At 34.9% G+C, this 24,305-nt stretch overlaps 1 protein-coding gene across 2 annotated transcripts in view; it reads right to left on the reverse strand.

Annotated features, from left to right (window-relative positions):
- Positions 1-8,662: 8,662 nt before the first annotated feature.
- Positions 8,663-24,305, reverse strand: part of st18 (ST18 C2H2C-type zinc finger transcription factor) — a 131,851-nt gene continuing 116,208 nt past the window's right edge. For both annotated transcript variants that reach the window (XM_056451178.1, XM_056451179.1), the window contains 10 exons: positions 22,862-22,968; positions 22,672-22,734; positions 22,512-22,580; positions 19,790-19,852; positions 19,305-19,385; positions 15,809-16,027; positions 13,002-13,090; positions 11,459-11,562; positions 11,223-11,366; positions 8,663-9,030 (listed from right to left, as the gene is read on the reverse strand). In XM_056451178.1, coding sequence (XP_056307153.1) covers positions 8,890-9,030; positions 11,223-11,366; positions 11,459-11,562; positions 13,002-13,090; positions 15,809-16,027; positions 19,305-19,385; positions 19,790-19,852; positions 22,512-22,580; positions 22,672-22,734; positions 22,862-22,968 — 1,080 coding nt within the window. In that variant the 3' untranslated portion in view covers positions 8,663-8,889. The remainder of the gene's footprint in view (positions 9,031-11,222; positions 11,367-11,458; positions 11,563-13,001; positions 13,091-15,808; positions 16,028-19,304; positions 19,386-19,789; positions 19,853-22,511; positions 22,581-22,671; positions 22,735-22,861; positions 22,969-24,305) is intronic.

Raw genomic sequence — 24,305 nt, forward strand, 5'->3', positions numbered from 1 at the left:
GAAACGAGGATGCGGACATTAGACGTTCTTGCTAATAACTATATCCATAATGTCCTCCAGGGGGCGCGCAGAGCCCCAACAACTATAAACACCATTGAGCTGCATTCAAGTATCATAATAATTATAATTGTATTGAAGATGTTTGAACATTTAATTGCGTAATCTTTGAATATACTAACACAAAAGACTGACAATCTGAGACATGTGTCTCATATAGCTATAAAAACGACTTAAAACTATTCGCTTAATAAGGAATCATAAACAAATCTGATTAGTCAAGCCCGTCAAACGGTGAAAAAAGTAACACGTGCCACGTGACAAAACAACCAACAATATTTAACAGCAATTTCAGCGCTTAGATAAAAACTGCGATAAACTTCAAAAGCGTTTTAAATTAAAATTAAAACATGAAAATTACTCTCAAAACACTATATATGACTAAAAAGATGAAAAATTGGGCCACTACGCAACCACATACACAAATACCATTCCACGCTTTGAGATAGACAGGCTGCAGACAGCGGTGCGCCCACAAGCCCCGCCTCCCAAACCATCATTGGCTAGTATCCCACAAAGGCGAACGATGATTGGATAGCATTGAAGTCATTCATATTACAGCAAATAGCGATCAGAAGGAGGCGGGACATGAGTGGAAAAACAATGCAAAAATGCGTGTAACAACACATCAAAAGCTTATTTCTTCTGTATAGTAATGATGTTCGGTGAATAACATGTCAGTCACTTCAGCAGCTGTTAGATTGATTTGTTAATAGGATTTTTTTGGCATTGTAATCTGTTGACAGTGCATCAACATCCAGGAAGGGAACAAGTAGCATGCCTTCTTGTTTATATCCAAAACACTCCTCATGTGCCTATAGGGTTGCATAACAGCAGGCTAAACTAGTCTGAACACACATTTATCTGCTGCCTGGCACAAATACAGGGTTGATCAAGAAGTCTATCGGTTGCATTTGTCATGTCTCAGACTGACTGGAAAACAGTATTCGCTTACCACTGTGACATACTTGTCTTTATTTCCCCACAGGCCTGGACGACCTGCTTGACCCCTCCTAGATCCACTCAGTAAAACTCTACTGGGAACTCACTCACATGAGACTACTTTAAAATTAGCAAGTGTCCATTTATACACATGGACATTACATTTCAATGATCGAGGACAAGAGTTTGGAAATATCATGCCATGATGTTGAAACACTACTAAATAACTCTTTAACATGTAACCACACTCGCATCCAAGGGAATTAAGGGTAAACAATCTCAAGGCAAGGTAGGTCATATCCAGCGTCCACTAAATGAAGCCTGAAATGTAAAGCTAATGTTCACTCTTTAGAAAGCATATGTTAGAAAACCAGACAGAATTAAATGCATATTGTTTATAATGCTTGCTTGATGATAATTAAGTGTAAGGTGTGTGTGTAAGTGTGAAAGAGGGAGAAAGATTTCATTGATTCATTCATTTTCTGTCAGCTTAATCCCTTATATATCAGGGGTCGCCACAGCGGAATGAACTGACAACTATTCCAGCATATGTTTTACGCAGTGGATGCCCTTCCAGCTGCAACCCAGTACTGGGAATGAGAACGATTTACCAAAATATTATATTTATAAAAGAAAATAAAAAAAATTGTGGGTGGCGCAGTGGGTAAACAATCGCCTGCCTTACAGCGAGAAGGTTGCTGGTTTAAGCCTCACTGGCTCAGTTGGCATTTCTTTGTGGAGTTTGTGTAACTGGTTCTGCGTTGTTTTCTTTATTTTATGGAGGAATGACCAGACGGACATCTGCAGTTGTGACGGCTCTTTACTCACTGATAATAAACAAAAAGCACAGCTTTTACAGTGTGTCTTCGCCCTTACAGCTTTTCTCTCCCATGTGCAGTCAGTGCAGAAAGGAGGAGAGATGGAGAGAGAGAGAGAGAGAACAAAACTCCAAACAATATCAACAAAGTGACAAAACATACCTGATAATAAACAAAAAACACAGCTTTTACAGTGTGTCTTCGCCCTTACAGCTTTTCTGTTAAAGGGAAAGTGCAATACGTTTAGCATTCACATGTTTCAGTTAGACAGAAATAAATCAAAACCTCAATTTTAGTGAAAACACAAAAATAGTGAAATATATATGAAAAATAAAGGTAGAAATATTATTTAAACATGAAAACTAGCTTCAAAAGTTATTTATAAAGTAAAGATGATTTAGGATTAATTAGAGCTTAGCAGACACCCACCTCTCCCATGTGCAGTCAGTGCAGAAAGGGAAGAGGCGGGTGCAAAACAGGAAATTAAACAACGCAAGCTCCCTTAGAAATTTAAAGGAGAAGACGCACACACTAACAAACACCTCAGGTATACTTAATAAACATGTAAGGTAAAATACATATTTAGTGTAATTCTATTACTAAAGTGAATTATAATTTTCATACCTGTTACATTCGCTTATTCTCCCCGTGTTGGCGTGGGTTTCCTCCGGGTGCTCCGGTTTCCCCCACAAGTCTAAAGACACGCTAAGCTAAAATTGTATATAGTGTATGTGTGTGCATGAGAGTGCATGGGTGTTTTTCAGTAATGGGTTGCAGCTGGAAGTGCATCCGCTGCGTAAAACATATGCTGGATAAGTTGGTGGTTCTTCCGCTGTGGCGACCCCAGATTAATAAAGGGATTAATCCGAAAAAGAAAATAAATGAATGAATGAATAAAAGGAATTATATTTTCATCCTGGCGTAATAATCAAGGAACTTTGCTGCTGCACCATGTTTACAGTAGGATCAATAGAATATAAACTGCATCCTAAATTGCATAATTCCCTTGTCACGATACTCAATTTCGGTACAAGTCGATACTGAAATTTAAGTTTCTAAGGGGCCACGCCACCTCATTTTACCGATCCCCCTCCTCAAACGCTCTCTTCCCCTGTCCGCTTTTCACTTCCTTCTGCGACTCCCCAACCCTCTTCACTTTCATCCGTGACAACATCATTTCACTTTCGTCCGCTGCGTAAAACATATGCTGGATAAGTTGGCGGTTCATTCCACTGTGGCAACCCCAGATTAATATAGGGAAAAAGTCGAAAAGAAAATGAATGAATGAATTTACAGATAAATAAAACTTCAAACTTCAATATAGAAACCTTTACAGTCAGTAAAAGTAAGACCATTTAAGCTACCCAATTGACAGCAAGTTTACTATTCAATTAACTTTAACTCCTTTGCAACTACAGTGGACTATATGCACAGCTAGTGTATTTCAGTCAGTGATGAACTTCCGGTAAAAGCTTAATGTGACTTTTTTCAATGTCATACGGTTCCTTTTAGAGCATCCATGTTGTAATGTAATTACAAAACATTCAGTTAAATAGACTTCAGCATTCATTTAGTTGTTCAAGCGTAAAAAGAGATGAAAAAACGTTTAAATGCAGGTGCCTTCATTAGCCGCAGTCGAGTGCAGAAACTCTGTTGAAAACGCTGTAAAATTAATTTCCATATTTTAAAGACATGGCGACACAGTGGAGCAGTAGGTAATGCTGTCGCCTCACAGCAAGAAGGTTGCTGGTTCGAGTCTCGGCTGGGTCAGTTGGTGTTTCTGTGTGGAGTTTGCATGTTCTCCCTGCGTTCGCGTGGGTTTCCTCCGGGTGCTCCGGTTTCCCCCGCAGTTCAAAGACATGCGGTACAGGTGAATTGGGTAGGCTAAATTGTCTGTAGTGTATGAGTGGGAATGAGTGTGTGTGGATGTTTCCCAGAGATGGGTTGCAGCTGAAAGGGCATCTGCTGCGTAAAACAAATGCTGGATAAGTTGGCGGTTCATTCCGCTGTGGTGACCCCAGATTGATAAAGGGATTAAGCCGAAAAGAAAATGAATGAATGAATGAATTTTAAAGACATGGCGGGGAAAATTTGAATTAAATACAGTGCTTTTTGTTTTGTCTGATACCCACTTTATAATGTATCTCAGTGAGGAAATGAAGATCACTGTTTTTTTTTTTAAGATTTTGTATGGGATGACAATTAACCGGAATCCCTGGGGCCTGCTGACTGAAATTAAAAGTATGTGTGCATAATTGTATCTTGACATTTCTAGCAATTAATACACTGAAGCGAGTCTATATATAAATGAAAATATATAATAAAAACCTTTAAACAAGGTTTAGAGTTATTCCATCTACATTTATGAATATGAAATTTACCCAATAAAATCAAAAGCTTTATTATAAATTCCACAGATAATTTGTTTGAGTCAAAATAAATTATTACATCTTTGGAGGTTAAATTACATCTAAAACCTGATTTTACTTGGACATATAAAGATAAGTCATCCCAAAACTTTGAAATTTGACATTCATAATAAAGATGTACCAAAGACTCTGGCTGGTCTAAACAGAATGAACATTTTTCATCAATCTGCATAAGTTTAGATAATGTATAATTGCTAACATTAATGTTATGAAGTATTTTTAAATGTAGTTTCCTATGTTTATTACTTATGCAGAAACGAAGGGAGCAACCAAGCTTTTTTCACACAATATCTTTAAAACAAACATTCAAAATAAAATTTCCTCCAGGCTTTAAGGCTCTGTTTAAAAAAAATAATAATTTAATAACTTTGTACATTTTTTTACTAGTCTACCCCATTTAAATAGAGTACAGGATCAGTTCTATGAATACTATATGAGCACATATGACTTCTGATTAGCATTAGTAGAGCTAAGGGAATGGCTTTCGTTGTCGCAGCCATGGTATAGCAGCAAAGTTTTTTGTACACCAGAATGCGAGTATAGTTCTTAGACATATCGGTCTAGATCTAGAAAATGGCAACTTTTCATTTTCTGTCAGCTTTTGTACACAACATAGTCAAACTTTAAATAGGAAAATTATAACAAAAAACTTTTTAAATAAGCGAGATGCTAACGGTCTAATCCGATCCAATGATTTATGCTAAGCTATGCTAAAAGTGCTCTCACCAGACCAGGAGATCAGCTGAATGGATTAAAAAATGGTACAACTCATTTGTTTAACTCTAGGATACCTAAATAAAATAAATAAATAAAATGGAGTGTTCCTAGAAGGTTAAGATGAATCAACACAACACAAACACACCTGCTATTCAAATCAGCCATGGACCATTCAATAATTGTTGGTTTTGCTTGTAGGTGAATGTTAGAAAGCTGTGCCTCTATTCGTAAAGTAATAATGTAATTTGCATCACCATCAACTCATCAAAGTCACGGGCAAATTACTCTGATGGATATAAAAAGATAATTATGAAGCCAAACCAAGCATTGTGTATTTTCCACACAGCACTGAATTAATGTGAGCGTCACATGACGCGGCGGAGGAAACGCAGGAAAATCTCCTCAATTACCTCATACAGACTTTCTTACAACTGTAACTAGTCAGTCTGGTTGAAAAACTTATTTTGTACATTTCTCATGCCGAATATACTTACAGTGTTTGAATTCCAAGAATGAAGGGCTGAACTGAAGTGTTGGTGGAGGTATGTCAAAGTTGCGTTCATTCGCCATCTGCTGGACGACTTGAGAATTGTACAATGTTCTCATGAAAAGCTGAGTTGGCAAACTTTTAAAACGTTAAATTTATACGCAAAATAATCTTTTTCATCAAATAACCAAAGTGAAAACATGTTTTTAGATTTTATTTGCCTCACAGCAAGGAGGTTGCTGGTTTGAGTCCTGGCTATGCCAGTTGGCATTTCTGTGTGGAGTTTACATGTTCTCCCTGTGTTGGACTGGGTTTCCTCCGGGTGCTCTGGTTTACCCCACAGTCCAAAGACATGCGCTATAGGTAAATTGGATGAACTAAATTGGCCATAGTATGTGTGTGAATGAGCCTGTGGGTGTTTCCCACTACTGGGTTGCTGCTGAAAGGGCATCCGCTGTGTAAAACATATGCTATATAAGTTGGCGGTTTATTCTGCTGTGGCGACCCCCGATTAATAAAGGGACTAAGATGAAAAGAAATTGAATGAATGAAAATATGATCAACCAACAACAATATGCAAACAGATAACACAGCTTTGTTAAATTACGTTTTTAATTTATCTTCTCACTAACATGTTAAAAGATTAAATAGCTGATTAAGTCACTTTCTCAGGCAAATGTATTGTGTACATATAGGGGAATTACAATCTACGTCACACATGATGTCTCACAGGTTTAACTACGCATACTGGTTGCAAAAAAAGACCTGTTGCATTAGCAAACATGTCATGTTGAGCGGTAGGATGCAAAAACGAAAGTCCAAAAATAGAAAACATAACTTTTACCGTACACCGCACTGCTTTTAATGCCAACTGCAGCCGTCTTTGGCTAACAGAAATTAGAAGAGCTGAATGAAGTGAGAACCTAATTAAAAATGCTCGACTTCTGCAGTGTTATATCAGTAAGTTCACGCTATTTTGAATCATACACATTACTCGTTTTTGATTGCAGCAATGATTTCAGCAAATATATATATATATATATGGTTAATTAAACTGTGGACAATGAATGCTTAGAACGAAATGTAAAATTGTAAGTTCACATACCCTGCCATACAGGTGCAGTTCGCTGTCAGAATGCAGTTGTCTTGCTTGTTGATGATTACCCAGGCCTTGTTCAGTTCTGTCTTTTTTCCTTGTCTTTGGCTAGGCAAAACCTCTGTTTTTAGCACTACAAAGTTTTGAATCTGGTAATCATGGAGCATTATTTCTTGCACATGACCACACAGAACAACATTGTTTGCATCCAAAGACTTGTAGGCCTTTAACTTCTCTCTTGTAAAATCACTTGGAGCTTCAATGAGATAGTTGTATATTTGGGGCTGGATGCTAGGCCATTTCGTCTTATCCAATATCCATTGGGAGGGTGCTATCGCAAAGGAACCTGTCAGACATACGCCGCTCACTTTAACATTAATTTTGCTGAATAACTGTGCTTATCACTGGCTGACAAGCTGTTATAATACGCTGAAAGCATTATGTAAATAATATATATGAAATGAATTGAATTTATCTCTAATACAACAACTCTGTACCGCATCAGATGTCATTCCCTCGCTGTAAATGCAAGCGCTTTTTCTGCAACCTCGATGCGCACGCATCCTGAATGTTTACAAACCGGTAATTTGCCTGTAGGCCCTATATTTAAAATATTTTGCAATTTTATTATTAAATGACTTAATGCCATGAGGCATTGTTCAACAACAATAAGCACAATAATGCAGATCATTTCAATAGTTTATTTCTACCATACACAAACTGTACAACACAGCGCAGTACTGCTTATGAAATCTGTAAGGAAATCCTGATATACAAACTACTCGAACTGAAGAGAAAAAAAAACAAACTAAATCATTTACAGTACCGTGTATTATACTATGATTTTTTTCCTTTTACACAAAAATCCATATCACATTACAAAACATCAAATACAAAAAGAATAAAATAAATAAATATTCCTCACAAAACTTCCTGAGCAAACAATCTGTGGTTTATAAATTAGAAATTAGGAGTTACAAATAATTTAAAACACAATTATTCATACAGTAATTTAGGAATAATTTAACACAACAAAACTCGATCGTTTTTGTATCTAGAATACAATTCATTCTGCGCATTTTGGTCGGATAATATCGCGGTTTATTCCCTCTGAATGACTTGTAAAATGCCGAGAGATCAAAATTAACACCAAATAACAGAATAAAAAGTGCAAAAGGGTAGGTTTCGTGTTAGAGAAAGCTTTTAAAAGTGCCGTGCCTTCAATACCAGCACTCAGATCAGCGGAAACGACCTTGGTCCTGCAGGTAAACAAACAAAATCAAGTGGTACAGATTTAACGTAGTTTTTTCGCTGCAAATTTGTCCATTGATGAAGTACTTTAAGAAAATATCATCCACTGTTTGTCTCACGAAAGAAGCCAAGGAGTTCAGAAAATAATAAAAACCTCATTGTGCCTGATCGTAAAACACGCGTTACAAGAATATCCTTACATACGGTACTTAAAATGGCGTACAAACAGTCGGTAAACAGAGTTCGGAGGCTTTTCATTCGGAAAATAAATATACTGCAGAGTAAAATGAATCACCATTCACGTAATACTGCTCTACCACAAAACATATTCATATTCCATGTACTCATTTACATTTAGGCACATATATGCACACATGGTGCACACCAAAGGCAGTTCATATGAACAGAAACGCAAATATGTGTGTGTTTCAGTGTGTGTGCTTGATTTTTGCTCACTATACAGTCTTTCAAAGAGCTAATCACATAAAATATTTTCTTTTAGCTCACTTGTTTAGATTTATGCATGGAATAATCAGTGGCGAGTGATTAAAATAAAATAAGAGTGGTGCAATGACAGCTGCTCACCGACAGGTGGCACAAGTGGACTATTCTTACATTTGACATCAGTTATTATTAATTAATAATAATAATAATAATAAAAAATCCTCACAAATGCCGGTGATATACTCTGAACAATTCAAAACTCCCAGTTATTGTACAACGAATGCGAATTAAATTAAAATCACAATATGTAAGATTGGCCTTGCATTTTGAAGTTGTAGCAAATAAAATAATTAAATAAATAAATAAAACAATTGTGATAGTAATAAATAAATAAATATTAAAGTGAGATAAATAGTAATAAGGTAATAATAATATGTAGCCATAATATAACACACAAAAGAACGATACAGAAGTCAAGCAACCCATAGGAAATAAATAAGTGCAAAAGGAGGTACTAAAAGGAACATTGAGCTGTAAAAATTGTGGCTGGTATTTTTTTTTTCTTCAGTGCAATGCTTTTTTGTTTTGTTGTTGTTGTTGTCTTGGAATGGAGTATTTGTGTTGTTTGTTGCACAGACGCCGCAGCTCTTATACGTGGATGCCCTTGATGGCCTGTCGGATGCTGTCCAGTAAGGCTTTGCATTCAGGTGAATACTCCTGCTCCGAGCTGTTGTACATATCCGTCAGCGTGTTCACGTACGCTTCAAAGTTCTGCTCGTTTATCGGGCCCTGGACACAAATATCAGAGCATTCGCTTCATTAAAAGCAAATCAGACATGCACTATTGAATTAATAATAATGAAAACAACAACAGAATAATCATTAATCAGATTAAATGAGCGTCCTTCAGAGAGCAGGACTCATCTGGTAGTTATGAATTAAGAAACAAACACAGTTAATGCTTCTTATTATTTTTTACATTGACAGCCTTTTATGTATTTAGTTTGATTACTTAAAATATTCTTTATTCTGTTTGCGATTATTATGTGTTATTATTAAAAAAGGTCTGCAACATTAGTTAAGTAGCATCAATAATTGACAATAATCTATGTATTTGTTATATGTAACTATAAAACTACTAGAATCTTCTGTTCATTTTTAGTTCATTAGTAAACTGTGACTTCTAAAAAGTGTTCAGATTTTTTTCTTCAGTTTTTTTATTTTATTTATTTTTATTTTTTTCATATCAAAGTGTTTAGATTTTTTTTATTTATTGACAGCATTTTATGTAGTCAGTTAACATTATAGTAAACATTCTTTACTTTATTCTTAATTATTATATTGTGTGTTATTATTAATATTTTTTACAAATATTTTTTTAATTAAATAGATATGGGGTGACATGGTTGCACAGTGGTTAGCACTGTCACCTCACAGCAAGAAGGTTGCTACTGTCATACACTGTGTAAAACATATGCTGGATAAGTTGGCAATTCATTCCGCTGTGGCGACCCCAGATGAATAAAGGGAATAAGCTGAAAAAAAATGGAACAGAATCAATTTCTGTTTTAGGGGGAGCAGATTTTTTTCAACGCTTTTTAAAACATAATAGTTTTAATAACTCATTTCTAATAACTGATTTATTTTATCTTTGCCATGATGACAGTAAATAATATTTGACTAGATATTTTTCAAGACACTTCTATACAGCTTAAAGTGACATTAAAAGTTTTAAGTAAGTAAATTACGTTAACTAGGCAGGTTAGGGTAATTAGGAAAGTTATTGTATAACGATGATTTGTTCTGTAGACTATCGAAAAATATATATAGCTTAAAGGGGCTAATAATATTGATCTTAAAATGGTTTTAAAAAATTAACAACTGCTTTTATTCTAGCTGAAATAGAACAAATAAGACTTTCTCCAGAAGAAAAAATATTATCAGACATACTGTGAAAATTTCCTTGCTCTGTTAAATGTCATTTGGTAAATATTATAAAAAATAATAATTCTGACTTCAACTGTATATATATGTACAATTTGAGTCTTGTTAAATGTTAAATATACTATATTAATACTATTATGTTATTAAAATATTATTATAATTCACAGTAAATATCATAATTTTGATATTATTATCCATTAGTTTTGTTAATAATAAAAACTAAAGTTTGATGTTAGTCAAATCATGCTTTAATAATCTATTAGTAATATATTATACCTGTTTGTCTGTCTGTCTATTTGTCTATTTGTCTATTTGTCTATCTATCTGTCTGTCTGTCTGTCTGCCTGTTTGTCTGTCTGTCTGTCTGTCTGCCTGCCTGCCTGTTTGTCTGTCTGTCTGTCTGTCTGTCTGTCTGTCTATCTATCTATCTGTCTATCTGTCTGTCTATCCGTCTGTCTGTCTGTCTGTCTATCTATAATTAACTTGAACCTGAAAAAAGTAACGATTAATCAAAAAGGATTGAAAATAAATCAGATATTGCGTTGGAATTGTGGTTCAAAAGAAGAATTACAAAAGGAAAACAAATAAACCTGTCCTGGACAAAATTAAAGTGTACCAGCAATTTTGTCCACATCTGTATATTGACCTTATTTTTGACATACGAGCAGACGCTGCCATTGGAATCTTTTTTGCTGGAGACTCATTCACGTCCATTGATTTCGAGACGTTAAAATCAGCTCCTGCTGCTTGATGTTGCAAACTGATATTTTCTCAATATATTATTCTTTTTTTATGTGTAGTCATGAACACAGTTGTTTGTAAAGCAGTTTGACCATTTCTGTTTATTATCCCAAAGGAAACTGAATCAGAAGTTCTAAAACAATCACAAATACCAGTACACTTCCACATTGAAGAATAAGGCCAATACAGGTGCTTTCGGATGATTTGAAGTGCTTCTTTTATCCTCATTTGTAAGTGGCTTAGTATAAAATCATATGCTAAAAGAGTAAATGTAAATGTAAGTGTGTGTGTCTCACCATTTGCGGTAGCTGTATGTCTGTCAGACTGTTGATGAGTGCCTGACTGAGCCTGGCTAACTCCTTCAACAGACTGTCATTGTGCTGCTCGATGATTTTATTCTCCTCCTCGATCGTCTTCAGGTTGCACTCCATGGAGGAGATCTGTATCAAAAACAATGTTTTCAGCTCTTGAACTACATTACCCACAATTCACAACGCGCACATTTAAAAACGCAGGATGTGATGTTGTTTACCTGAGTCTGGAGCTGCATCATGTCTGCTTCGATCTTCAGATTGGACTCGTTCAGCTCTTTTATTTCGTGATCCAAGTGCTGCATGTCCTCATTGTTTTCAACACCTGATTTATCAAGACAAACCAGATCATGCTAATCCACGCTTCAATACAACGTGAGTTAAAGTCAGTGTGAATTCAAAATGTACTGTTCATTTTTGCTAGCGCTCATTCTATTCTTTAGGTGAACAATTAATACGTTCAAGCTAATCAAGTTTAAAAAGTTTGTTTTGGTAATCGTTAACATGGTATATATACAGGAACAGTGAGTGAAATTCAATACCTTTGAAGACCTTTTAAGAAACTTTCCATACATTTTAAAACCATCACCACTTTAGGTTTCAACCGGAAACATTGACGACCTTTTAACTTACAGTATATTGACTGAATATTGGTAGAAAGAAACTAATCCTAAACTAAACCAGTATTTACATACTGAATACAAATGTTTATCCAGCAGGGGGCGCCTATAGAGCAGCAGGAATAACTGTTGTAATGGTTACCGCAGTAAACAAAGCAGCGTGTGACGTCAAATCTAGCAAGATTTGATCGATTTCACAAACTACACAGCATCCCAATATTCACAGATTAAATTCTGGCGTTACTATACAACTGTACATTGTATAATCAAAATTGAATGCCTTGTAAAATAGCATTTAAGACTTTTAATACTTTTTAAGGGCTTTCCAGTTCTCTAAATTGATTTACCAATTTGTAATACTTTTTAAGACCCCGCGGACACCCTGTTTAATCAAAGTCTGAGCATTTGCTTCTGCGTTTGGAGTGTCATTCCTTCTCTGTTGAGGATTAGGGTTAGCCACAATATTCTTAAACACGCCCCTCTTACTGTTAGTTTGCTACGATGTGCAAACCCCCCCACTCAATATTCCGATTTAACATACTGACATGAAAGTCTCCACAACTTTCGGTTCACGCAGACTTTAAAGGGAACCTATTACGCCACTTTTAACAAGATGTAAAATAAGTCTCTGATGTTCCTAGAGTGTGTATGTGAACTTTCAGCTCAAAATACCACACAAATAATGCTTTATAACTCTTTGAAACTGCCCCTTTTAGGCTTTGAACCAAGTTGTGGCGTTTTGGTGACTGTTGCTTTAAATTCAAATGAGATTGTGCTCTTTTTATAAGAGGGCGGAGCTACAAATGTGTCAGCATAGGAGCAGATTCAAAAACAAGACTAACATACTATGCTAATGAGAGATGGTTACTTAAGGGGCGGGGCTTTCCCCCTCTGATGACACGTACAAAGGGAGAATGTCAATCAAAGTGTTTCTCCAGACTGTTTTTATCAAGTGAGATTATTAAAAATTAAACTGTTTGCCATTAAAAACTGGTAATATTCACACACTGCTGCCACACATCTGTGTTCAGACCTCTTATAAAAGGGATTTTTGCATAATAGGTCCCCTTTAAAGTATGTCACTTTTAATAGAGTTTAGCATTTAGCTTTATATTTATTCATGTGAAGTGCTTGATTCGCTCACCGCTGCTGGTTTTGAGTTTGATGGTCATCATCTCTTCATCAGAGAGTTTCTTCTTGATGCTCTGGGCGTTTAGTGGACATCCCGACAAACTGTAAATAGATAATATCTACAGATCAGCACTAGCAATTTGAGGTATTTTCATCCAATTATAACATCATTAATACTAAATAATTACTAGTGTAATCTAATTTCAGTATATATATTTTTAAATATTTATTACAAGTATTTAAGTACAACATACAGAAAGTATGACCATAGTTTGTTCTTACAAATTATAATATTATTGAATACAGTAATAGTGACTGCTTAACTGGAAATTATATAATAATAATATTCATTCATTCATTTTCCTTCGGCTTAGTCCCGTTATTCATTAAGGTTCGCCACGGCGGAATGAATCACCAATTTATCCAGCATGTTTTACACAGCGGATGACCTTCCAGCTGCAACCCAGTACTGGGAAACATCTATACACACTCATACACTACGGCCATTTTAGTTTATTCAATTCACCTATAGCGCATGTCTTTGGTCTGTGGGGCAAACCAGAGCACCCGGAGGAAACCCACGCCAACATGGGGAGAACATGCAAACTCCACACAAAAATGCCAACTGACACAGCCGGGACTCGAACCTCGAACGACCTTCTTGCTGTGAGGTGACAGTGCTAACCACTAAGCCACCGTGTCGTCAATAATAATACTGGAAATATATTTATATAATATATATAATCTAATATATATATATATATATAATATATATATATTATTTAAATAATATATATATAATCTAATAATATGTATATTTCTGTAATTATATTGTTAATAATTACAGAACTTACATATAATTGTTACATATAATAACTTATATAGAACTTATATAATAATTTTGTTATACATTATTATATTAGGTTACACTTTATTTTAATGTGTCCTTGTACAGTACAACTATTCATTTTCAACTTCTGAGTAATATTAATTAATTGCATGTACTTACTATATGGCTAGGGTTAGAATGCGGGTTAGTTTTAAGGTTAGTTGCATGTAAATATGCATAATTAGTTGTAATTACTATAATAAGTACATGTAAGAGGGGCATCTTACAATGAAGTATTACCCCTATATTACCATTAAATCACATATCAATGAATATGACAATGAATGTGTTCAGGTTAAGTCAAGAAGTCTCAGTTTACAGTAGACACGCTGTCAAAAGTTGCTGTAAAATTTACAGTATTACTGGTTATTTTGGTTGCCAGATTAATACTGTAAAATGTACAATGAAAATTAATAATTACATATATTATAATTAGGAATCAATTAATAATTATTAAGTAATTGTTCATTTACAGTGTGTTACAATGCATTTACAGTGCATTAATATAGTGCATGTACAAAACACAATGAATATGTTGTTTATTGTAAATGCACTGTAAATTTTTACAGTATTACTGGCAACCAAAAATGCCAGTGTGTGGTTGACAATGAGGAAAGCTCATAGTAGGTTCTCGAAGTATGGTAAGTGAGAAAAACCTCGAAAAAACTGAAAGCACTACTCGCTTATGTAACGTGTAAAGTGATGGTTTATTTACAGTGTACGAGAGTGAAACCCAAAATAACCCAAAACCCAGCAAAGTAACAAAATAACCACAAAAAAAAAGAACAAATAAACAGCAAACAAACAAACGATAAACAGTTGAAGTCAGAATTATTAGCCCCCTTTGATTTTTTTTTCTTTTTATAATTACCAAATTTACAAGGAAATTTTCACAGTATGTCTGATAATATTTTTTCCTCTGGAGAAAGTCTTACTTGTTTTATTTCGGCTAGAATAAAAGCAGTTTTTAATTTTTTAAGATCCATTATAAGGTCAATAATATTAGCCCCTTTATGCTATATATTTTTCGAAAGTCTACTGAACAAATCATCGTTATACTATAACTTGCCTAATTACCCTAACCTGGCTAGTTAACCTAATTACCCTAGTTAAGCCTTTAAATGTCACTTTAAGCTGTATAGAAGTGTCTTAAAAAACATCTAGTCAAATATTATGTACTGTCATCATGGCAAATATAAAATAAATCAGTTATTGGAAATGAGTTATTAAAACTATTATGTTTACAAATGTGTTGAAAAAATCTGCTCTCCATTAAACAGAAATTGGTGAAAAAATTAAACAGGGGGGCTAATAATTCTGACTTCAACTGTATGTACAACCACACTAGTATACACAGACAGGTCACAAATTGCTTACGGCACCACAGTAGATCGCTCGCTTGCTCGCCAGGTTAACTGACCTGAGAGGTGTACTTACCCATGGACGAGGACTGAGCTGAGGTTTATGAGGACTTAAAGGAGGCGTTTTTAGTTCAACATCTCACCTGAAACCTAGCGTCAGTTAACATGGCGAGCGAGCGAGCTACTGTGGTGCTGTAAGCAATTTGTGACCTGTCTGTGTATACTAGTGTGGTTGTACATATATCGTTTATTTGTTTGCTTTTTATTTGTTCTTTTGATTTTTGGTTATTTTGTCACTTTGCTGGGTTTTGGGTTATTTTGGTTTTTACTCTCGTACACTGTAAATAAACCACGTTACATCAGCATATAATGCTTTCATTATTTTCGAGGTTTACTCGCTTTATCATACATCGTGAACCCACTACAAGCCTTCTTGGTTCGTCAACTTCACAGCCACTAATACTGTATAAATTGCCGGTAATACTGTAAATTTTACAGCTATTTTTTTTACAGTGCAGGTATAAAATAAACTGATATCAAAAATTTAAATTTGGGGTACAGTTTCCTCACCTCCTGTGTGTGACAAAGACATTGTTGGCGTGACCCAGACCGTTGCAGCCGGGCAAAGGGCAGTGTGGGAGCTCCTGCTTGCACACCTTCCAGAAGGCCGACCCATTCAGCGGGCTCTCCTTCTGACGTTTGGTGGCGATCGGGCAGCTTCCTGCGCTGCGGTGGGACGTGTATTTACCAGACACGTGGCCTTGACCATCACAGCCTGCCACAGGGCACCTGCCACACAACACAGAGAGAGGAGAATTAATACCTCACTGACCACAGGACATCACTGTGTATGAGTGTTTCCCAGTACTGGGTTGTGGCTGTTTGCTGAGTAAAACATATACTGGAATAGTTGGCGGTTCATTCCGCTGTGGCAACCCCTGATAAAAAGGGGCTGAGCTGAAGGAAAATTAATGTTTTCACTGTTATACTAAACATTTTTAAAGGGATAGTTCACCCAAAACTGAAATATTACAGACCATTTACCCGCAAAGCTTCCTTTCTCTGTTGAACAAAAAATAAGATATTTTGAAGAATGTTAGAAACCTGTAACCATTGACGTCCATAGTAGGAAAAACAAATACTATGTTATCCAACATTTTTCTAAATATCTTCTTTTCTAGAACACAAAACAAGTGAATGGAGAGAAGATGATGCCAAAACTTTGCCTATCCCTTTAACTGTAATCTAACGACTTCATAAGAAACAAGGCCATAATCTCCATCACAAAGGTTGTTTGGTATAGATTTCTGGGTCACTGTGCCAAAACACACACAGATGTGACCCGACCCCTCGACCTGCTTAAATTAAACCCTCTGCGCAGGCTTCTTTTGTTGTCCCAAACTAGTAACACTGCGATTGTGGCCAGATAATCTCTCATTTGAACTCATTTCGCAGTAAACACAAATGAGCCCGTATATGTTCACTTGATAATTTGATGGATGAAACTTCCAGCGCCCCGCACCGCAGATCCGTCCATAAAACAAAAACACCCAACCCCCGAGAGTTGCAAGACTTTTCAAATACCATTAAGAAGATTAATCCTGTGAAATGCTGATTAAAAATGTATTCAAAGCAGGAGGAGAGAGAAAAAAATAATAAAACAGCGGATGGAATAATTCTATCGGCGCGCATGAACGGGGAAAAAAAAAAAGTCGGAAACGCACTCCAGTAAATAATTACGGGCACCGAGGTTAACATGCCGCCGATGGAAAACATAAGCCGTACCAAGTTGAAGACTAGAGTGGTGAGGAGTTGGCCAATTTATCGCGCTGCTCACTTTCCCCCTAGGTCAGTAATGGAATGACATAAATTGCACATAATTGTTATGCGTCCTCCACAGGGGGGAAAAAGCACATGATTTGGAGGTGACTGACCCTTTCCCTGATAGCCCATATTGGAAGAGGTGAGAGGTTATCTGGGATAGTACAAATAGCTTGTCTGCGGGCCTTATGGGAAAGGTTGTTATGGCAGTTTTGGCTGTAATATGCTGACTAAAACAAGACAACATTACGACTCCAACACACACTCTCCTGCTCGGAGGGGGGAAATGGCGTTCCTGACTGCAGGACAACAGAGACGGGGCCATATGGCTGACAATTTACAATAATCTAGCCACATTACAGATGTACTCGGGGTCCGGCCGTTTCTGTGGCTACTCCGTTCCTCCTTTAATGTGCCAGCGTCTAATTCCTAAGCTCTCGTCTTTGCATTAGTAATTAAAAAATGAAATGCTAGCCCAGATGCAAAAGTAGGAAAGCCCTCCTGTCACTCTGGGTTATAGACTTCGGATTTAAGGCTGGAATCAATTCAATTAATTTTTTTTCTCCCCCTCCATAGTATTATGTTTTTGTAAAGAGCGAACTGCTGCATTAAATGTAATTAAATGAGATCTTACGAGAAAATGAGGAAATAGTTTGGAGCTTCCTCAATTACATGGATGATATTTTGAAATGGTGGTGTTTCTAGGAAAGGCAGTATGATAGCATGTAAAAATGAAACATAAATGAAAGTTTATATAATAAAAACATTCATCAAAGTAAATATTAAAAGGGATATTCTCATCATATGTTCAGACTCGCAGTATTCCCCCATAAGCACTGACATAAAAATACTGTATATCTTTGTTAAAAATCTATTAATGACATGCATTATGAAGAGCAACAATAACAATAGATATGTAGTTACTTCTATCAGTTAATAATCTAAAAATACATCAGCAAGTGATCATTGTAGAGTGAAGACTGGGATTTCTATGATTACAGAGATTTCTTTTGTTTTGATTATTATAAGTATATTTTCATTTTCTATTATAGTCCATAAATATTTTTTTCCTTCCATCAAATCAATAAAAATACGATCATCAGGAGGTTCAACTAAATATTTATTTATTTATTTATTTATTTATTTATTTGTTTGTTTATTTATTTATTTATTAATTAATTATTCATTCATTTCATTCTTTCTTTCTTTCATTCTTTCTTTCATTCTTTCTTTCATTATTTATTTCATTCATTCATTCATTCATTTATTTATTTATTTATTTCATTTATTTATGTATTCATTCATTTTTAAATAAAAATAAAATAAAAATACTATATATATATATATATATATATATATATATATATATATATATATATATATATATATATATATATATATATATATATATAAGCATTAAAATTTACATTTATTTCAGTATTTCACAAATATTTTTTTCTTTCCATCACATCATCAATAAAATATGATCATCAGAAGTCCTACTAAATATTTGTTGTCATTTATTCATTTATTTATTTATGAATAAAATAACATATTCAAACATGTATATAAAATAAGCATTAAAATATTAATTTATTTAAGTATTTCACATTTCACTTTTTTTTTCCTTCCATCACATCATCAATAAAAATACAATCATCAGGAGGTCCAACTATATACATTTTTTCTATCTAATCATTCATTCATTCAGTCATTCTTTTTTTCATTAATTTATTAATTAATTTAATTTTAAATAAAAATTAAATTAAATAATAAACATATATATAAAATAAGCATTAAAATATGAATATATTTCAGTATTTCACATATATTTTTCCTTCAAATATAGGATCATCAACAAAACATCAAACAAAAATTGTATTTAAAATAAAAAATGGGATACAGCAAATTATTATTATATGTTTGTATTTATATATGTAATATATTTCATTCCTTAATAATTTAACATTACTCAAAGCCATATATGTTTCATGCTAGCTTAATTTTAGTTGATTATAATAGTAATTTCCAAACGTATCCAACTCTTTGTGTCTCTAATGCTTTACATAAATATAAGTAGCATTAATTCAAAAACAAAATGTAGCCTTTTAATGTAAAATGAAACTAGATTTCTGTTCACTTACTGTTTTAGTAAACACATTTAGTGTACTAAAGAGTACAGATTTGCCTTAAATGCGAATGAAAGCAGCGCGCATTAGTTGTCATTGTTTTGCAGGTGTCTTACTTTATCTCTGGCTCTTCTTTGTCCTCTTTGCTTGGCGTGAGCTTCAAGCTTCCTTTCCTGGCACGAGGGCAGCCTGACAGACTGGAAGAGAACATGACATATGTGACGAACCCTTCAGAAGTTCAAGCGTGCAGACGTGTGTGTAGGCAAGATACGGACGCCGCGTTTCCTGCGTGATGTTTCAGGCTCTGACACCTGTCGTGTTGCCATTGAACAGGGGTCATTACCTCAACAGCCGTGAAATGCCACAAAGTATTTATTCTCCGCCGATTACCCGGTTTTAAATGCAATACGTTTAACCCACTGAGTGCCTTTTGGATGGCCAATCTATTACGGCATAACATCGTGAACGACAAAACACTGACGCATTATGCTTCAGTGTTCATAAAAGGAAAAAGCATGACCGTTTATGTCATGCAGAGACATCAAAAATGTCATTACATGTTCATCTTTAAAGAGATTTCTTCTTGTCTAATGGGACTCACCTCCTATGAGATGCATAGTTTCCTGTCACATGACCTGAGCCATCACAGCCAGGAGTCGGGCACCTTTTAAAACAAACAGAAATGTATGATATAAATTTGTAATGTGTATAAAAATGATGAAGTTTAATAATAATTAAATATATTACTGCAAACAAATTGTATGACGTAATAGTGTGAGATCTAAATTTGAAATAATGTTTGAACATGGAACATGATAATAACATGGGCAATAACAATTATAATTTTTGTAAACAGATAATAATGATATAAATGTAGTGACTACATTTACATGACAATTATAATATTACTTATAATAAATAATTAGTTATATTATTATATATAATATTTTCATTCTATATTAAATTATTTAAATATATATTTAATTATATCATTTCATTACGTCAACCCTTTTCTCAGAAAACATTTATAAAGGTGCTGTTGACTTGAAATGTTCCCGGATGTTGATAACAACCAAAGAAATCCATATATGTGAAGAAAACTAAACTAGCTAGTTTACAAATGAAGTAATGTGTAATCAAATTAAATTACGCAGGGAAAAAGTATTGAACGCATGAAGAAAGGGAGGTGTAGAAAGGCAGTGAAAGCCCAGACAGCAGCTGAAATCTCTCAGTAGTTCTTTAGCAACCCTCTGCCCTTCATCAGTGTAAATGAATATCAGCTGCTTCAGTTCAACATCTACACTAGCAGGATGGTGAAGATGAAACCAGAGCTGACATTTTAGCAAGACAATGATCCAAAACACAGCCAAGGAAACTCTCATATGCTTTCAGAGAAAGAAAATCAAGCTGTAGAATGGCCCAGCCAATCTCCTGACCTAAATCCAATATAAAACACAAAATAAAGCTCAGATTTGATAGACGAGACCCACAGAAACATCCACATTTTTATACTCTGTTGAAGTCCGTGAAAAACTCACACCTGAGTAATGAATGTGACTTCAATCTCCATATGAGAGGCGTCTTTAAGCTGTCATCTCCAAAAAAAACTTTTATATAAAGTATTAAACACGTTTCAGTAGTTCAGCACTTTCTCCTTCTGATATTTCATTGTTATTATACAGAACTCGTTTTTTTAGATTTTTTTTTATTTGTTTTATTTTTCTGTTTGTATTGACTGGGTTTTTACCCAAATCTGGTTCAATTCCATGTCAACAGCTCCTTTAGGAATATTATTTCCAGAAAAAAAACATGACATGTTCAATACTTATTTTTGCCGCTGTACTTTAACACTTTAACCTGAGTACCAATTCTTACTATTTACTAGTGATTTTTACCTGCACATTAATAAGATATTGGGTGTTTATTAGTTCTTATAAAGTATTATTTGTTATTATTTTAATTTGTATTATTATTCAGTATTATTAATATATTTAAAATTTTAATATTTTGTATAATGTTATTGTACATCCCTAATCCTACCCAATACCTCAACCCAACTACTACCTTAATACCTATTAATAAGCAGGATTTTTTTAGAAGAATGTATTGAGACAAAAGTCATATTTACTGCTTTATTAATAGCAAGAACTGTACCTTAATAAAAATAAAGTGTGACCTTTTTTTTCCATTAAACAATTATTGTATAAGTTTACTGGATTATAACTACAGACTGATTTCACGCGGTCGCCATTTTTTAAAGCGAAATCGAGGCTGCGGTGGGAAGAAACCCGGAAGTATCATTGGTAGTTACATAGTAACGTTGTGTATCTGGCTGTATATCTTTTCAGCGGAGATAAAGTGACACAAATTTATAATTTCACCGCCTTCCGAGTGACCTGAAGGTCCGTTCTGAATGAATGGTGGAAATAAAAAGGGATATCAGAGCTCATTTTCAGCTAAGTTAAGGGAAATGGCACTCTTTCCCAAACACACATTATAGATGCTATTTATCAAACTCAAGTTAATGATCTGATTCTTTCACTATATTAGACTTGTCACGATACTGAATTAAAAGAAAAACCGTCAATTTCCCGCTAACATTTAAGGCACTGTTGATGGCTTTCTTGAAACAGCGCTGATTTGCCATTGTGTTCACATGCTCAACAGAAATGATTGTGATTGGCCGAGAAGGTCATCAGTTCACCCTCCGCTGTTTACCAAACATAAACACAGTCAAGCGATCAGCTTTGTTAACTGGATTGATCTTAACGGCTGCTTCGTGCTCCAGTGTCCGTGTATCTGTGTTTGCACTGGGTGAAGAGCGGTAAACTGATGAGCACTGGTGAATATCATGGTAAATCAGCGCTGTTTATGAACGCGCTCCGCGGCGTTTGAATGTTAGCTGGAAATGGACATTTTTAAAACTTCAGTACCGGGACAACACTATTACAGACAACATGAGGGTGTGCTACAGAGGACTGCAGTGTTTTATCGCTCACCAGGTTACATAGGCTGAAGCAGGAAAGCGTCCCCACGGTGTTTAACTAGTGCCATGAACTGAAGCCTAAGAGGACACTTGAGCATATTACTCTTAAAGAGATTGTGATGTTGTTTAAATTAAACTTACTGAATGATATTAAAGTGATGTTTACACCATTTCTGCATTTTGAAATCTCGGCAACAGCTGGAGATTTACAGTTCACAGCATGTTACTGCAATGTTTACAGTGCTGGTCCTATACTTCCGGGTTTCTTTCCACCACAGCCTCGCTTTGGTTCTTTAAAATGGCGGCCGCATGAAATAAGCGTATAGCTAATTCTTACTTTAGCTCTTGAGAATTAGCAGCCATTAGTGATTTCAGCGTCTTATCAGCCAACGGGCATCCAGATACACTAAAAGAAAACACGAAAACATAATGTCAGATTAATGTAATAAAGCAATAATCTTTTTAAATATATTTCTGGGTGTTGATGGGCTTCTTACCTTCTGTGTGACGCATAATTTCCAGTCACATGACCACTGCCATCACAACCCGGTGTTGGACAACTTTGAAGAGAAAAACAGCCGATAAACACTTGCAGATGCACAGAGCCTAGATTTATTTGTCGAAAAATGCTTTTAATATTAATATAACATGCTAACATGTGACTCAGATGAAACAGAATGTTATTACCTCATCAGCTCTTTCTTGGCATCTCTTATGAGCATCTTGTTTTTTGCCATGTTCACGTCACCATTGAAGACTTTATCTTCAAGAGACGCCTTCTCCAACTGATCCATCTACAAGACAACAGACAAAAAAAATGTCAATGGTTTTTCAAGGTAAGTCATGAAGGTCAGCTAAACTGAAATTCCTTCAAATGCGCAGCTTTTGTTGACACTATTTCTACTGAAACCGAAGTTGATAGCATTTTTAGAAGGGAAGTAAAAAAATGGTTGTTTTGTAGTTGATGTTGAGAATCTTTTTGTGGTGAGTTCTTCTTGCTCTCTACATTGAAAAAAAAAAAGATTCATTGGATTTGCTTAATTTTTTAAGGTAAGTGATTGCAAGCACTTTATATGGACTGAATTTAAACAAACAAATTAAGTTGAACATAACTGCATTTAATTTGTTTAAATTCAGCACATATAAAGTGTTTAACCACTTAAATAAAATGAGTAAATGCAATGAATCTTTTTTTCAGTGTATATATGATTTACTCATCCATTTCTTTTTAAATCCTGAAAACCACAATTAAATTAATGTTTTTTTTGTGTATTTAATGCTCAACAGTTGTTTTTTAATTGTATGAATACATTTTATTGGACAAGTTTGTATACTGTTTTAAATTTTGTCCAAAAACAAGAGAAAACACAAAGACTGGCCGAGGCATATTAGGAAACTCCTCCCTCTTTTAAAAATAGCCAATAGGGTTTTGTTTATATCACATCTCTGCCAGTCAGTCATTGAGCTATAATATTAAAAGCTATAATAGCATAACGCTGAGTCTGTTTGACCATTTCTACAGTTTGGTATGTTTTGTGGTTTGCAATGACTTTACACATATGATCCACATTGATCTGTGTGAATAAAACAAAACCAGATTTCATTCACCCCAATAGAAATCATATTTACAGTGTCTGAATCATTTATCCTCTATATAAAGCACCTTATATAATAAAATTATAATATTTATAGCCAACTTAAAGTCCCTTTGAAATTAACGATAAAACTATGTAAAATGAAAGGTTTTAGGTTGTAGTATCAATATGTTAGCCAGACAGAATCTGCACTTTTTTGCTATTTCTGCACAGAATTTAGTAATAAAGTAAAAAAATAAAACATTAAATAACTTAAAACAATAAATAAACTTAAAACAAAAAAATAATACTTTTTAAATTTTAAGACGCAGTGGCGCAGTAGGTAGTGCTGTTGCCTCACAGCAAGAAGGTTGCTGGTTCGAGCCTCGACTGGGTCAGTTGGTGTTTCTGTGTGGAGTTTGCATGTTCTTCCTGCGTTAGCCTGGGTTTCCTCCGGGTGCTCCGGTTTCCCCCACAGTCCAAAGACATGCGGTACAGATGAATTGGGTAGGCTAAATTGTCCGTAGTGTATGTGTGTGTGAATAAGTGTGTATGTG

The sequence above is a fragment of the Danio aesculapii genome, chromosome 24, assembly GCF_903798145.1.
Source record: "Danio aesculapii chromosome 24, fDanAes4.1, whole genome shotgun sequence".
In the NCBI taxonomy this organism is placed as follows: Eukaryota; Metazoa; Chordata; class Actinopteri; order Cypriniformes; family Danionidae; genus Danio; species Danio aesculapii.